Consider the following 17,847-nt stretch of genomic DNA (forward strand, 5'->3'; position numbering starts at 1 on the left):
TCTGAAGTAAATCCAAACTTTATACCATCCCAGAGAGACTTGTTTACGTTGTAGAAACTTCCAGAGCCTTCGCTCTCTTTCCAGCAGGCCGGCTGCCCCAACCCTCACAGCACTCAGGGACTACCTCGCCTCCCCTGTCCAGCTCAGACAAAGGCAGTAGCACAGGTCGGGAGTGCGCGATCATGACCGTCTTTTCAGCCCTTTCTCTGCTGCTTGGCACTACTATGAAGTTCCTGGACGTTCCCTGGTTTTGTTTGCAGATTCTAGGGTCTAGTTCCCTTGATAACAGCATCCTGGACCTTATTTCACAGCAGCGATTCATGTTGTCTGCACAGGACAAGATCACTTGTCTGCCTAGGGATAGGATAGAATTTTAATTCAGTGACCCGTAGAGGCTTCTGGGAATTGTAGTTTTTCCTGCAAAGCGACTCAGCGCAGGCGCACTTTATCACTTTTTGCTCCTGGTCTCCCTCTGGGGAAAGGAGTCCAAAAACCTAAGTGCTGCAGCAGGGACATTTGTGGAAATTAGGCTTCTTGGCTCCTGAACGAACGCGCAGGCGCGGCTCCGCGTCAAGCAGTAGGCTCCAGCTCTTTGCGTCCTGGTTGCCCTGTCGAGGCTATGCTCTGTCGCTGCAGTGGACAAGCTTCTAAAGGAAGCCCCACGGGGACCTGCAGTGTCCAGAGACCGAAGGTCAGGTCTGGGAGTGAGAACGGAGGGGACGCAGACTAAGGGTGGTTTGTTGTCTGTTTTAGAAGGTATGGATCCCATGCCCTTAACTTTGCAGCGCATGTTCTGAGATTTGACTCCACACAGAAAGGACCAGCCAAGCAGTCTTGTGGTCGAGCTGAGGGATCCGAACCTGATTACATGTGGAACAGGGTGGGTTGGGATCTCTAGCTTATCTTGCAACAAACTCGAAAATACAGTTGCGTCCAGCCTTTGGGTCTATTCCTAGTGTGGCTCCAAGTTCTCTGAAGAACTTGAGTACAGGACACCTTCAGTGCAGCCCTCTGCACTTGACAAAACTGTGGAGGGTGACTTATGTGAATGATTCCTTCTCCCCGGTCCCCTCCCCGAACCCCGTACACTATCCCACCCGAAACACCCCCCCCCCCCCACACACACACACACACACACCAAGCAAATAAATACACTGCCTTTAACTCCTGGTCACGTAAACCAACCCAAGAGAAGGAGAATCCTTAAGCCCCACAACAGATTGGCTGCAAGGCTTCTAAGGTGAAGATCTTTCAGGAGAAAGAAGTCAGTCAGCTCTTTCCCTCCTCCTTCCCTCTGGTTGGGATCAAGCTGTCCCAGGAGGAAATAGTGTCTTAAGACTCCAAAGCAAAGCTGTAGGGAAAGGACAGAGAATGGGTAGAGTTTGAGAACTGGGCTGGACAAGCTTTCTGCAGGGGAAAGCCAAAGCCACACAAAACGGGAAGACATGCAGGATCTGACTAAAGGAAAGATGCAAAGGAGAAACGGCACGGCGGGGGGGGGGGGGGCATTCATTTTATAGATTAGGCAAGGACAGCTACCTGCAAGGGGAGAAGGGCACTGGGAGCAAACAGAACAAAGAACTCATTGCTTTGGGGGTACTGAGGATGCCAGGATATGAATGTTGAGGTGCATCCCTGTGACCTTTGCCCCGGCCCTCTCATCACAGCTGTGCAGATGCTTCTAGCCAGAAGAACCCCACAGTCGTAAAGCTTCTCCCCAGCCTCCTCCCTGCTCAATGTTCCTCAGCCCACCAGAGAAAAGGAATGGCGGTCAGTCACTTCCCAACCCTGGTCCAGGTGAGTGGGGAGGAGTCGTGTGAGTCATCACTGTCCAGGGTCATCCCCCTGTACCCTCACTTGTGTTCTTGATTTGAAGGGCACATGTTGTTGGCTCTAACCAGAAGCTCCCTCTCCAGTCTCCCTCAAAGTCCTGACCCCAGGTGGTCCCCTCACCACACATCTCCTCCTAGTGAGCTTTAGAGCTTTCTGAAAGGCATGAGTTGCACAGCTGGACAGGGTTCTAGGTTAGTATGAAATTGAAACCTTTCCACTTCTGGTAGCCAGTAAGATATTGGGCCAAAATGATAGGGGCAGGAACTGACGTAGGAGCTAAAAGAAGGAATTTGAACTGTTTCCTGGGAACATGGGTTTTTCTAGAATTCACTTATTTATTGATTTCTTTTAAAGATAAAATATAACTTTTGTTTAAGAAGAATGTATAATATTAGTAAAAAATAATTGAAGAACTCTACCTCTACAGGCTAGGGGGATAGCCTTGTGGTAGAATACTTGGTTGGCATGTATAGGGCCCTAAGTTCATTCTCTCTCTCTCTCTCTCTCTCTCTCTCTCTCTCTCTCTCTCTCTCTCTCTCTCTCACACACACACACACACACACACACACACACACACTCACAGAGTGGGGCATGGTGGCTTATACCTGTAATCATAATACTTTGAAGACTGCAGCAAGTTTGAAAGTTGAAGGCCAACCTGGGCTATATGGAGAGCCTGTCTAATCTAAAATGTATTCTGGGTTGTACCAGTCTCATTAAGTTCTAAACCTGTTCTAATTCCTTTACTTTTAAGTCTTTACCTTTCTAAGACAGGAAAGTACGGGAGGTTAAGAAACTGGGTAAACTGCCAACCAGTTCCAGCTTGCTGACCGCACATTCTCTTTTTATTTTTGGAATCAAAAGAGCTTTATTGAGAGGCTGAACATCTAAGATTGTGCAGCCTGTGTTGCAAGCATCTAGGCTGTGTCATATGAGGTCAATGGCACCGCATGGCAGGACAGAGAAGGGTGTGGGGCATGGGGCGTGGGGCGTGGTGAGAGGAAAGAAAAGAGGGCCAAGGTGTTAAATCCACTTTATACCAATGTGCTGCTCTTAATAGGTGCCGCCATCTAGAGAGACCTGCCCCGTTCCTCCCAGGCCTACAAGATATGCATTGAACCCTTCAGAGAATGGAACCTACTTGTGCCCCATATAAATCCCCACCTCTAAAGGTGTCCCACTTCCCAACACACTCACACTGGGCAACAGGCACATGACCTTGGAGGGACGAGCCACATCGAGGCTTGGCGGTTAAGCACCATTCGTGTTGTTCACAGGCTGCTGTCCTTTGGCTGCCATCAGGCAGGAGAGCGTAGGGATATACAATGTACCAGGTTCATTAGCTGTGTCAGATTAGCTGTGTCAGAAACCAGAGATGAGCGATGGTCCTTAGTAAATCTACTCCTTGCTTCACTTCAGTCAGTGTTTCTTGGTTCTTTGCTCTGCACCAAAGCTCAACCACTAGAAGACACTGAGGAGAAGCCTAGCTTGTTCCTGACCACCAGCTTCCTGCAGACCGCTGACCCAGGAGAGCTGTGGAGACAGCCAGTGTGAGCTTTTCTGTGGTAGGCCCTGGTTGGTCTCTGTTACAGGACTTGGTGACCTTCAAGGATGTGGCTGTCCTCTTCACCCAGGAGGAGTGGGGTCGGCTGAGCTCTGCCCAGAGGGCCTTGTATCAGGATGTGATGCTAGAGAACTACAGTAACCTGGTCTCACTGGGTAAGCACCGGGACTCAGCTTCACCTTTGGGAGACTTGTTGGACCCTGAACGAAAGATTGGGTTGGAATTGTGCTCACCCATGCTGCTGCCTTCACTTCCAGTATATGTCTACCCCCTTCGTGTCCCCAGAGCTCTGTTGAAGTCTGGAGGTGTGTCACAAGTGAGAGGGGTGCGGCAACAGACTCTCTGTGTCAGGTCTCAAGTCATCCTGTCCCACCCATTTTGTAAACATGCTCCCCTTCCTCTCTAATCCCCATTTCTAGAATATTCTGGGGACCAGGTCTCATCTTTACAGGACTTTTATCTCAATTATGAACAAATAAGGTCATGTTTTTCTTCCTCCTTCACAAACAGGTCTCTTAGGATCCCAACCACATATGTTCTTTCCCCTGGAAGAAATGGAAGAATGTGTGTCAGAGGAGGCTCCTGGGGGCTTTGTTCTGGGTAAGGGCCATGCGTGTGGGAGATGTTGGGAGGAGCCCAGTTGGTGGGGGAAGTTGATTGAGGTCTCAGCAAATGTGACATGCCTGAGCCACGTTGTCCCAGCCAACTGGGACAGTCCAAACTGAGATTCTGGGTAGACTCTGTACAAGCCTGAGGACTTCCTTCTCTCCTTGTTTCACACAACTCTGTAGTCTGTGGCTGGAGAGGAGGCTCAACTGTTAAGAGCCCTCGCCCTCTTCCAGAGGACCCAGCTTCAGGGCCTAGTCCCCATATGGGGCAGCTCACGACTGTCTATAACTCCACCCCAGGGCATCCAGCGTCCTCGGCTGCCTTCCACGGGCACACGGCACACATGTTCATATACATAAATAAAAACGACTTTTCACAAATTAGCAATCTAGGGACTGGAGAGATGGCTCAGTGGTTAAGAGCACTGATTGCTCCTCCAGAGGTCCTGAGTTCATTTCCCAGCAACCACATGGTGGCTCACAACCATCTGTAATGGGATCTGATGCTCTCTTCTGGTGTGTCTGAAGGGATGATAGTATACTTCTATACATAAAATAAATAAATAAAATTTAATCCCCCCCAAAAAATTATCAGTCTGCTTACCCATCCCTGTGTTGGAATGGCCTATCCTATATCCACCATGCAGGAACTGCCTGTGCTTCCCCATTGAGGAGCCTCTCTGGTGCTCTGGAGACAGTTCTGAGCTTGCCACAGCACTTTTTGTTCTAGTGAAGCAAATACACACGTTCTCCCCATTCTTGTTCTTTAACCACGTTGAGGTATATTCACCCAGAGTTTAGCTGCCCTCCTGTGCCAGGCTCGGTGCTTGCTACACGTGCTAGAAAGGCCGGGACTGTCATATTCTTGGCTGTGTTGCTCACACACAGAGCAGCGTGTGCCTGCTAGTGAGACTTGCTGCCTGGAATGGGGAGAACATGACAGCTCAGTAACTGTTGCTTGCCCTGTGGAGTCCCCTGGAGCTTCTGACTTAAAGATGAGTCCTGTTAACTTTGAAGTATTCTAGAAAGCGCCCTTGCTTACCTAAAATCCTGTAACAGTGCACTTTCCGGTAGTGTGTTACAGGCTATCAAATATCTTTTTTTCCCCTTGAAACAGAGTCTACATAGCCCTGACTGTCCTGGAACTCCCTATTATAGACAAGGCTAACTTGGGACTCACAGAGGATCCCCTGCCTCTGCCTCCCAAGTGCTGGGATTAAAGGCATGTGCCACCATACTTGACTCATAAAGTTATCTGTTAAGATCTCTTACTTTTTTTACTGTAATACAGTGAAAGAGGCAAAGGTTTATATTTTATAGCTAATATCTACCCATCTCAAATGTCTAGGACTCAATGTTTGATGGAATTTATCTGTCTTACCTCAAAATTTCAGTTATTTACAAAAGTATTTGACTTACTACTGATGTAGCTCAGTGGTGTAGCTTACATGGTGTCCTAGGTTCAATCCCCAGTCCAGGGAAATAAAGAAAATCTCTAGCTCATCCCTATAGATTATTGTTTGTCAACCAAATGCCTTAACTCACTGAGCCATCTTACCAGCCCAAAATCTCCAACGTTTTAAGTACTGACAAACCACCACACCTGACCTCAGATGACAGATCACAATTAAAATTCAGACACAGAGCCTCTCCTGTATAGTTGCCTTCAGTTGTATGTGTAAGATATACATACACATAAGGGACATTCCTATTTAATCTTGTGTCCCATCCCAAAGACAAGCCATTATGCATGTGTAGATATCGCAAAATGAAAAAAAGCAACCAAAACACTGTTCCCAGACATGTTAGTCAAGGGCTGCTCAGCTGTTTTGGATTAAAATTTCTCCATTGTTGTACCTATTACTCTTGGCGTGGCATAGACTGTTAGTTTTAATTAGCGCACACAACATTAGGTTTCATTATTGTATTTTCTTTTTTTTTTTAAGATTTATTTCATGTATGTGACTACACTGTCGCTGTCTTCAGACACACCAGAAGAAGGCATCTGATTCATTACAGATAGTTGTAAGCTACCATGTGGTTGCTGGGAATTGAACTCAGGACCTCTGGAAGAACAGTCAGTGCTCTTAACCACAGAGCCATTTCTCCAGCCCCCTCATTATAGTATTTTCAAACAAGATTTGTTTTGTTGATGCCCATGTTCTTCTCCTCCTCTGCCCCTGATTCCCCCTCATGCCCACCTCCCCCAGCCTCCCTCCCGTGTTATATCCATGTGTTCTCTTGCCTGCTCCTTCTCAGCCTTTCTTTCGCCCTCTTGTGGTCTCCCTTCTTGCTTATTCATAGCCCGTACCCACGCTCACATACAACACATGGAAACATGATGAGCGGGACATAATGTGTGAGAACATGTAACTTTGGTTGGTTGGTTAGTTGATTTTTCAAGACAGGGTTTCTCTCTGCGGCCCAGGTTGTTCCAGAACTCTGTAGACCAGGCTGGCCTCGAACTCAGAGATGGTCCTGCCTCTGCCTCCTGAGTGCTGGAATTGAAGCTTTGCACCACCACTGCCCTATAATTTTTCTGAGTTTGGCTTGTTTCCAATAATATAATACTTTCCCTCTCCTTCCTGGAGTAAAAATGATTTAATATCCTACGCCCTGGGCATCTACCCCACCTTTAGTTATTGAGTTCCCAGATGAAAGACACGCACACCACCTTTATACTTACGACAAGCCGTAAGTAGCACAATAGCTGGGCAGCTCCCTCCCCTCCGTGCTGTTAGGATCTACTTTCCTATTGAGAACTCGAGTTATTACTTACTACTTACTATGTTCCATGGCGGCTGCTCTTAACTCCAATTGACCAGCCCACATGGCCGTGTTTTGGTGGCTCGGCTAAGCCATGGTGGCTTCTCCTCCTTCCTTTCCCGCACTCTCTTCTTCTTTGTGGTCCCAAGCCCAGGAAACCTAAACCCCACCTATGTCTCTTCTTCCCAGATGTTGGCAATTTTATTTACCAATCACAACTCACTGGGGGCTGGACCACTCAGTGTCTTACTCAATTACTCTTGGGGGAGCACAAACTAGCATTAGAAAACAAGCGGCCTTAGACCAATCCATAACACCTTCCATTTTCCTGAAACTTGCATGGCTTCATAAAATTCACTATGTGTATTTTCCACATTTTCATCCTCATTACCTATTGACGCACATCTCCGCTGGTTCCATTTTACTATTGAAAATTAAGCACCAGTAAACACGGATGGGCTATGGTGGGACGCAGGGTGCTTGGGGATATATGTTCAGCCGTGAGAGAGTGGTGTCATATGGTAAGTCTATATTTAATTTTTTTTTTGAGAGATCCTTACTGATTTCCGTATGGCTGTACTTTATACTCCCACCCGCAGCAAATAAGGCTTTCTCTTTGCTCAATTCCTTGCCAGCACTCATTCTTAGACAGTTATTTTTACTCATAGAAAGAAAACCATCATGATAGATGGCTTTGCTTTTTATATTTTCTGTCTCTCTCTGGGCCGTGAGCTGGCAGAGAGCTGACAGTGAAGTGACACGGGGTGGTTTGGGCTAGGCATTTATGCCTGCTGACACGTTTGACCCCTAATGTCCTGCAAAGCAAGAAGGATGGGTGCACGCTGCAGCTACCTTACCCAGTGAAGATGATTAATTTGCACTGGTGTAGCTCTTGGATGGAAGGTTGGAATTAGCATGGACCCAACTGAGCGCAAAGCTGTGCGTTTCCCACATTACTTTTAATCAGGCAGAATCCTTCGGACGTAGGCTCGGCCTTTTATTTGTTTATTTAGTAGGCAGTTATCTACCTTCCTGTTAACTCTTTGGAGTTGTCCTCTCTTTTTGGTTGACTTCCTCATTTGAGTTTGGCAGTTCGGTTCTTTTAACCCTTAGCATGTTGTGTCATTGTCGTCTCTGGTTTGCCTTTACAAGACGTTTTTCTGTCCTTACTGGCAATGCAACTGTACTGGCACTTTCCACATGTCCTTTGGCTTTCAGTCATTCCTCTCTGATGTGCCGAGATGGGCTTCAGCTTTGACCGTGTTCATTTACAGCAAGCTCGTGATTTAAGCCTTGGAATGTGCCTGCTTGCTTTTCCCACTGTTAGCATAGTATTGTCTACATAGAGATTTTTAATTTGTTTTTTATTGTATTTTTGTGAGATTTCTTTGTAGGCATAGTTTTTTAAACCTATGTCAATAACTGTACTTTAAATGCTTAACCTCTGTTGGCATTCCTTCTAGGCTCCGCCCAACAGTTACCTGGTAAGAGCTAGGTAGGCCAGGCTCGCTATAAAAGGGCGGTTTGGCCTCTCCTCACTTTCTCTGCCCTTTTTCACTCTGACTCTCTCTCTTCCTGACCTCTTTCTCCAGCTCTCTGCCCGCCCCCCCCCCATGTTCCCGGCCTCTCCCTCCCTCCCTCTGTCTCTGTGTCTCTGTCTCTGCCTCTCTCTTTCTCTTTCTCTGTCTCTACTTCCTTCTCAACTCCCCTTCCCATGCCCTATATGAACTCTGTTCTACACTATACTGGTCCTACGGCTGGTACTTCAGGGGGAAGGGATGCCTCAGCATGGGCCTGGCAAGTCACCCCTCCCACCTCTCCATGCCATGCTCTACAAAACATATCTTGGCTTTTTTTTTTTTTTTATGAAATACAACAACCTCCCTTTTAGTCTATCACCCACCAGAGGTAGTGGAAAGGAAAGGTTAATAAGGCAAGGAAGGATGAGGACCTGTTTAGTGATAGTCCTTTGGAGTGACTCAAATCTGCACTGTCAGGATATCAGCAGTTTAGTTCACATAAGTCAGTAGCAGGAGCTCAAGCCACTCACTAACACATTCACGAATCAGCAACAGCAGTTTGATCCAGAAAAAAATGTGAGGCTCTGTCCATGTGCCCATGTACAACGAAGTGGTAAGAAGCTGCCAGAACATCACCAGAAGTTTTTTGGTACATTTCACTCTATTACGTCATAACAAACAATGGTCAGCAAAGAGTGGCAAGGTGAACCAATGCTACACAGCGTCATCACTGTCTGTTGGGCTATATTTATACCCTTTCCAAACACCACATGTTCTCTCAAATATCTCCTCTAGCAAAACATCACATGCCCTTTTTCCAGACTGCTTCCAGAAAAACACACATGTCTGTTCTCAGGAAAACATCCTCTCATGTGGCTGCTTCAGCAAAAACATCCTCTCATAAGACAGGTTTTAGAAAAACATCACATGACACAACTGAGTCTCAAAAAAAAAAAAACCCCAACCCAAAATTTCCATTTCATTTTTTTATTTTTTTTCATACAATATATTTTGATCATGGTTTTTCTTTCTTCCCCGAAGATCCTCCCCCATCAAGAGATATCTCTCTCTCTAGAGAATTTTTGAGACAGGATTTCTTATTTTAAAAGATTTCATTATTTGTGTGTGTGTGTGTGTACATGCATGTATGCATGCTTATGTGCCTGTGCGAGTGTGTTCGTGTTTACCTATGTGTATGTTTATGTACCACATGCATATTTGGTGCATGCAGAGCCAGAAGAGGGCATGAATGCCCTGGAACTGGAGTAATAGACAGATGTCAGCCACTATGTGAGTGCTGGGAATTGAACCTCAATCTTGTAGAAGAGCAGCCAATGCTCATAACCACTAAGCCATCTCTCCAGCCCCCAAAACTTACTCTTTAACCCAGGTTATCCTCAAACTCATGATGGTGGGATTACAAGCATGAGTCATTTTTTGTGGTCTATATTGGATATTTTTTGAGCTCTGAAAATCAGTAAAATCTATTTAGTTGCAAACAAAGTAACTGTTCTCAGAATTCCAACCCAGATGCTCTGAAATCAGGCTCCCAACACTTCTGCCTCATGCACAACATCATCAGCCCCTGCCATCCTCCTGTGGCCATTCCGCTGGCTATTTCCCTTCACATCACCCCTTTAAGTCTCCAGCTACCATTTCTTTGTTAGCATTGTTAGTGGCTGCTCGTTTTATTCCATCAAGCTGTTTCACCAGAGTAAAAAGAAGACTTCTGTTTCCGATATCTTTCAGGAGGGATTACAATGGCCATGAGTAAGACTTTTCTCAAGGCAGACATCCCTAAAAACCAATCAGAGCAATGGATAACAAAGGAGAGAGCCACCAGAGAGACTCACTGGGTGTGTGCCAACTTGTTAGATCAACAGTTCCAGGAAGGTCAGGAGGTCAAGTTGCAGCAAGTGGGTCTCCCACAACAGGGCACTCTATCCAAGCTGAGTGGGCAGAAAGCCGAGGGGTCTGACAAGGGCTGCACAGAGAGCTCAGCACCCATTCAAAGTCAGAGATCTCAAGCAAACAAAAGAGCTTTTGAATGCAGCAAATGCAGAAAAGCCTTCTCTAAGAGGTCTACCCTTAAGAAGCATCAGAAACTTCATACTGAAAAACTCAACCCAATTCAGAAAACACCAACGAAAGAGAAACAGTATGAATGTAGAGAATGCGGGAAAGCCTTCTACCAGAGTACACACCTCATCCATCACCAAAGAGTTCACACTGGCGAAAAACCATACGAGTGCAAAGACTGTGGCAAGGGCTTCTCGGTGAGCTCTTCCCTTACATACCACCAGAAAATCCATAGCGGGGAGAAGCCCTTTGAATGTAATGTTTGTGGAAAGGCCCTTATCCAGAACATACACCTTTTCCACCATCACAGAATGCATACCGGAGAGAAACCTTTCCAATGCAACATTTGTGACAAAGCTTTTGTTTGCAGAGCACATCTTACCAAACACCAGAACATTCACAGTGGCAAGAATCCCTATAAATGTAATGAGTGTGGGAAAGCCTTCAATCAGAGTACAAGTTTTCTGCAGCACCAGAGAATCCACACTGGGGAGAAACCCTTCGAATGCAACGAGTGTGGCAAGGCCTTCAGGGTGAGCTCGTCCTTTGCTCGACATCGGAAAATTCACACTGGAGAGAAACCTCACAGATGTGGCTTGTGTGAGAAAGCTTTCAGGGACCAGTCAACCCTAACACAGCATCAGAGAACCCACACCGGGGAAAAGCCTTACACGTGTAACATATGTGAGAAAGCCTTCAGTGACCATTCAGCCCTGACCCAACATAAGAGAATTCACACAAGAGAAAAACTGTACAAATGCAGAACCTATGAGAAAGCTTTTATCCGAAGTACACACCTCACTCAACACCAGAGGGTTCACACAGGAGAGAAACCTTACAAATGTGACAAATGCGGGAAATCTTTCAAGCAGACTACACACCTCATTCAGCATCAGAAGCACCACCACACTGGAGAAAAGTGATGGGGAGGCAGTTCATAAGTGCTGTGGGGATGATGTCATTAATTATTGAATAGAAGAGAGTATATAACAACAACGACAATAATAATAATAATAAATCACAATGAAGTCTTTTATCATCATGGTTGTATTTAGTGGGAGCCAGGTTTCATAATGCCGCAGGTCTTGAGAAGCTTATGAATTGTGAACATGCGTTACTCTACAATCAGCCTCAGTTAGATAGTACTGCCTTTTTGTTGGCCTGAATTACTAACTACTAGAACCAAGATGAAACTTCATTAAAAGCATAAATGTCAGTTTATCAGATTTACAGTTTGTTCAGATAATTATAAAATTATGAAACTCGAGATTGAGAAGCAAAGGAAATGGTCTCTATGCATTTTGTCCTAGGTTTTCTTATGTAAGAGAGTTTCGTCTTTAATGGGACCCTTTGTCTCTCCTCACCCTCATCCCTGAGGCCTAGGGCAAAGCAGGTGCCATCAATAACTCAAGCATGAGTCAGGCATCCATTACAAGAAGCAGCTCATGATTCTGCTTCTGGTTCAGCTACCCTTTGTCAAATCTCCTGGGTCTTCCTGCCCCTTGCTTCTTACCTGCATTTTAGGAAGGGTCATTTGACTTGCGTGACCTTCTTCTGACTTACTTCCAACTCTTACCACCATTTTCCTTGTTATCATCACCCTGGACCTCATTCATAATGCAAGTCAGAATTGCAAAAATCAGCAGGATCCATGAGTCTAGAGTTTGTACGCAAATCCAGCTTTCAGAACTGAAGGTCTCTTTCTGGAGGCAAAGGTCATTAAAGGTACTGTATCACCCAGTTGTACCCACCTCAGCTAACTATGATCCTGGTAAGATACCTAAGTAGGAGTTTTTCCATGGTAGCCATTACCCTCTAGCCATTCCAAACCATAGTAAAGTCACAGTGTTCACGGGAGTAAGGGGCCTGATCCCCACCATCTGGCTGTGGTTGCTATTCCTGTCCGCTTCTACTTTTGTGACTTGCCATCTCCCCATATACAATTGACACGAGATGAGGGTTCTAAGGCCAGTTCTCAGATGCTCTGACCCATTTCCTGTTCCTGGTCAGTCCTCTGTACCTACTGCCTTAGAGTGTATCTGCCACGCCCATATTATTGAACCATGTATCCGGGTCCTCGCCCAGCTTTTGGTTAGATATCTGAAGTTATTAATTCTGTATACCATAAAAAGCAGAATGCTAATAATTTCTGCTCACATATTTGAAAGTTCATAATCTTTTTGTTCATGGAGCATCCAGCTATTTAAAGATTCTATTGTTCTGAAAGCGGTGAACAACAACATATCGAGCAGTTCCATGGGTTCTGAGATGAAGGATGGACCATTGACATTTTCTGACTATGGTCAGATCCAGGCCCAAAAAGCTGTGACAGGCTAGCCGTGAAGGCAGCTCTTTCATCATTAATCCCTCAATATGTTTTGTAGAAATCGCACTCAACAACCATGCATCTTCATATATGCAGCCCCTGGGGACACTCTCTTCCATACCACAAGGAACAGAAGGGGTCTGCCCTACTGTGAGGTGGTAATACATTTCACACTGAAAATGGAAGAGCTAATAAACTCCTTCCAGGAGGGAAGTTCCTGGTTTGTAGAAGTGCCGTTTATAGAACTTCCCCCAAGTTAAATAAGATATCCTGTATTGTGTCACACTCTAGGTTGTTGCGCATACCTGGAAGTTTTGGGCACCCTCAAAACCTAAATTGAGTTTTCAGCAAATAGAGCCCATCTGTGCGGGCAAGCCTCCCCTGTTAAGGGGCTGAAAGCTCATATGTTACACTTAGGAATGTCAAGGACGTCTCAAGAGAGTACTTGGCACTTCCTGGGTTCTCACGTCTCCATCCGCAGTCTCTCATGACTAGACCTGCAAATTGTGCATTAGCCTGCAGCACCCTGCTTCCTGCTACTGACTCTGCTTTCAGCACTGTCCATGTGACCTACCCCATCCTTCATCAGACAAACCCTCCCTGGCCTTTACCTTCAGTCTCTCAAGAGTTTCCAAGTTCCTTTTTGTTGTGCATCCGTTCGTTTTGAAACAAGCTCTCTATAAACCAGGCCTGTCAAAAAGCCACTACATAGTCCAAGATGACCTCATGTTGATGGCAATCCTCCTGCCTCAGCCTCCCAAGTGTCCAGCTTGAGAGTCACATCTCTAAGTTTGCTGTTCATCTTTTTGTTAATGACAAAGGTGCCACTTCCAGATGGCTGAAGCCTGTATCAGGGTGACAGTCCCCCTGATCTTGGTGACAGTCTAGAGGGTGGCTTTCTCTGAGCTTATCTTCCTCCAGTGTGGCTCAGGAAATTATATTCATTTGCTCATCTCTTTCTCAAGAGGCAGAAAGGCAGTAAATAGCCAGTCATACCTGGGCCAACTTGAATGTCTTACAGTGGTGCTTGGCTGGTCAGTGGCTTTATGATCTATCAGATGATCAGCAGTGCCTTGACTAGAAGAGTCATTGCCTGGGAACCATTCTGTTCTTTCTAATTTGAAGTAGCAGGAACTATCTATGTGGCTGATGGGACTACCTCAACATCACCTTTGACACCTTGTGTGCATTCTCTGGAGCCTTGAGATAAGTTTGTTCTCCTGTTGCAAGATGTTGTAGGATTTTCCATGTCCAATCACATTAGGACAGTGGAAAGCCTGTGATTGGACAGGAAAAGGGAGGTGGAGCTAGGAGTTGGGGGGCCAGAGGTAGGAGGAGAAGGAAAGGGAGGCAAAATGGAGTTCGACATGGTATTATCAAAAGGTTAGAGTAATTGGTTTAAGGCTTTATCATTATCAATTGGCTCTAAATTACTGTATAGACATCTATACAGTAATGTATTATCTATATAAATCTGATTGGTTAATTAAGCTTTAAGAGTTTTGATTTACTTGGTTACTGGAGTGTGGGTCCGCCGATGGCGGAGGAGAGAACACAGCTGCTGATGTGGGAGCTAACTGGGAGAGAGTAGCTCAGTGGTGGCTAGAACACACTGAGCAGGACCCGGCCAGGACATGGTGTTGCGACCTGGCGGGGCAGGAGAGATGGCGGGTTCTTTTTTTAATATTTCCCCGCAACAGCGGGGAACTTAGCAAGCTAGGTGGAGAGATTTTGGAGCTGAGTCAGTCTCCATGAGATAAAAGCAGGCCATCCAGCCCCATGCTTCCAAAATCACCACCGCCTTTTGGGGTGCACTTCTGGCAAACCCATGCTTTGCTGCTGTACTTTTTTCTCTCTGGAACCCAGTTGAGCCGCCACATGAAGGAAAGAAAACACTACACAAACTTAGTTCAGAATCAGTGGTAATTCAATCACTCAGTGCAACTAGAATCCTAATCTTGTAAGTCACATAATTCTAAATCCTCCAGTGTTGAATCCTGGTGAATCTGCCATCTAAACCAGGGAGACACTAGTAGCTACATCTTGTACTCCGGCTGTCCCCAATCAAAAGCCGTATGTCTCTCTTGCCTCTTCTCTTCCTGCCTCTGACCTGGATGGAAGTCCTGCCTACTTGCCCAATGATTGGTTTCTTTATTCATTAGAAGGGTCACATGAAGTCCGTAGTGATTCACCCCTCATCCAGACAGCCCCTCTTGGAGAAGTTGAATTAATATCAAGTTACTGAGAATGGCTTTTCTCCACCCTGCTGGTCAGGTTAATCTCAAGGCAGTTGCTAGGGAGAGCAATTCCTTCCATTTCTAGATATAGCAGTCTTAATGACTGACCTCTTATGTGCCCTAACATGGTGGCAGAATGACCAGTACCAGAACTTTCAAGACTAGAGCTTGTGAACTGGCCATGGCACGTCTTCAACAGCTTTTCTTCAGACATCCCATTCGCCCTCTGAGCTTCACACAGAAGGCTCCCAACACGGAGGGCATTCACCTCAGAAGTGCCTGTGGCATACTGCTCAAGGGAGGCTAAAGTTTTCCCACAACAGCTACTGGAACTACCTGTCCTGTGGAGGGAAATTCCTCTTTCAAATTTCCCTAGTCTTTCTCCTTGTCAGGATTTCCTCAGCTGCCCTTACTTTACACCTGGGTTCCTTTCCCCTGTTTATCTAAGATTGCGTGACCCAGGCCATCATAGGTTGCATGCCTGACCTGCCACTTTCTTCATTATCCACTGACTGCTTTCCAAGTGACTTCTGGTGGCTGAAGGTTAGCTCAGAGGGGACGAGCACTTGCTCTTCTTCCCAAGGACTGGAGTCAGGCTCCTAGTGCATCAGATGGCTCACAGAGTGCCTGTAACTCCAGCTCCAGGTGATCTGATGCCTCCAAGGAGACTAGTATTGTTAGCTGTGAGAAACTGATTACCTTGACCCAGGTCATCCATCTAGAAAGTGGCAGACCACACCTAAACTTGTTTTGTTTGCTGTTTGTGTGTATGGGTGTCTTGCCTGAATGATCATTTGGGTTATTTTGCACTTGCTTGATGGATGTGGAAGCCAGGAGGGAGAGTGTTGGATTCTCTGGATGAAGTTACTTCACTGTCAAAAAACGTACTATAAAAGCTATCAGCATTTCAGTTCATCTAACACTCAGAGCAGGCCCCACCTCCAAATCCCAAGAGATTAAAACTATTTAGGGAAATTTTTACAGTTAGAAATAAAAGCATTCAGAAAAATAGAGTATTTCACCTTTGTTATTGATTTTCTTTGCTTCTTCCGATAAAGGTCTCATGTAGCCCAGGTTGGACTTAAACTAACTATGTAGCTGAGGCTGGGCTTTAAACTCCTGATTCTCCTGCCTCTACTTAGCAAATGCTGGAAACAGGTGTAGCTGCCATGCTGAGCGGTTAAGGGTATTTCTGAAACTGTTTCACACTATCAGATAATGGAAGAATATTCACATACAATCAAACATGTTATTACATTTTTAGAAGAAATTCTGCAAACTGATAACTAAAGAAGCAACAGAAAACTAAAGTCAAACTTAAGAGGAAATGATGTATTTGTTAATTAGAATTTATTCAATACACTGAATGCAAGAAGCAAGCATGTCTTAAAACCAGAATAAGTGTGACAAATTTCACGTTGTTGAGAAAGTACAAACACACTATTAATATCTAATAAAAAACCTCTTACCTACAAGTCTCAGTGGCTTCCATGAGAGGAAAGGTTATGAGCGACGTGGGCCTCACCCAAGACACAACCTTCCTGTGATGCACCAACTCAGACCGGACAGAAAAACTACTAATAAATACAAACTAAGCCGCCAATCTAAACCTCTGATTTTACTGGACCCACTAATGTATACCAGGAGGAATAACTCAAGGACAGGTGACACAGTAAAGCCTTCAGGTACAGTCATGCTCTTATTCCAGAGGAGACAACCTATATGAGCAGAATCCCTTATAAGATTTACAAATATGAAGAAAATAACCATAAAACTTTATTTACATTTGATTGGCCAATTCGAATCTATGAAGGAGACTCTTAAGGAGTTGTCAGTCCCCCAATGAACACAAAAAGAAAAAAAAAGAACAAAGAACAAAAACATGCAGAATTTCAGGAGATGAGATACCTCTTGTCAAAGTCACAACTTGGCTACACTGCAGAATTCAGAAAGGAAAGAAACCTCACTGTTACATTAAATATGAAAAGTTCCCAATAACAGAGGACCTACTGCTTTCTACATAATTGGCCATGATATGGAGAAAGCCAACAATAGAATGCTGGAGAGAGTCAGCAGGAGGATGGTGGAAGCCATTGTATATTAAGGAATTCCCACCAGAGGACAAGTATGACTGGACAGGAAATGGGGGCTTTGGGCAGGAAGCCAGGATTCTAGTCAGTAACTTTGTGAAGTGCAATCTGGAAAACAAAGCCTGAGAGAAAAAATAGATTAAAAGACAAAGAAGAAGAAGGGGGAGGGGAGAAGAGAAAAGAAAAAAAAGCTTTCAACTACAAGTCAAAACTCACTGCATATTAGAAATACAAAGATCTGGAGAGAAGGCTCAGTGGTTAAGAGCATTGACAGATGTTCCAGAGGTCCCAAGTTCAATTCCCAGCAACCACACAGTGTCTCACAATCATCTGTGATGGGATCCAATGCCCTCTTCTGGTGTGTCTGAAGACAGCTATAGTGTACTCATATAGAAACACAGAGAAAACAGTCAATACAAGAAAACCTTTATTCAGACCGTGGCTCACTGACTCTAGGACTGATCAGAGAGGAGAAAAACACTATGAAACATTCACATGGACAAGGCTTTCTCGAGAGGACACACTTCACACCTTTGAGGATTCAAATAGGACAGAAGCCTCACCATGGAGCGTCAGAAGACTGCACTCAGCAGTAAATGTGGAGCTGTGCTTTGCACTGTGGGAAACTGGGAACACATCGAGTGAGGACAAGCTAAACAGCACAGATATTCTAAAGAGAAGCCCGTTGTCTTAAATGCTAAATGAAGTATTCTATCTCACGGTCAAAGCTCATTACAGCTCGGAGCATCTGTCCATCAAAGCGCAGCTCCCTTTCAAAAACTAGTTTCTGTACCTTAAATACTGGAGAATTCACAATAAATCAA

The 17,847-nt window shown here is 45.2% G+C and overlaps 1 protein-coding gene across 1 annotated transcript; it reads left to right on the forward strand.

Annotated features, from left to right (window-relative positions):
- Window positions 1-1,764: 1,764 nt before the first annotated feature.
- On the forward strand, window positions 1,765-11,293 carry Znf454 (zinc finger protein 454). The gene is made up of 3 exons (XM_052195970.1): window positions 1,765-1,797; window positions 3,426-3,552; window positions 10,167-11,293. Exons 1-3 carry the CDS (start codon window positions 1,765-1,767, stop codon window positions 11,291-11,293), a joined length of 1,287 nt encoding a protein of 428 aa, XP_052051930.1.
- Window positions 11,294-17,847: the final 6,554 nt, after the last annotated feature.

The sequence above is a fragment of the Apodemus sylvaticus genome, chromosome 10 (assembly GCF_947179515.1).
Source record: "Apodemus sylvaticus chromosome 10, mApoSyl1.1, whole genome shotgun sequence".
Lineage (NCBI taxonomy): Eukaryota > Metazoa > Chordata > Mammalia > Rodentia > Muridae > Apodemus > Apodemus sylvaticus.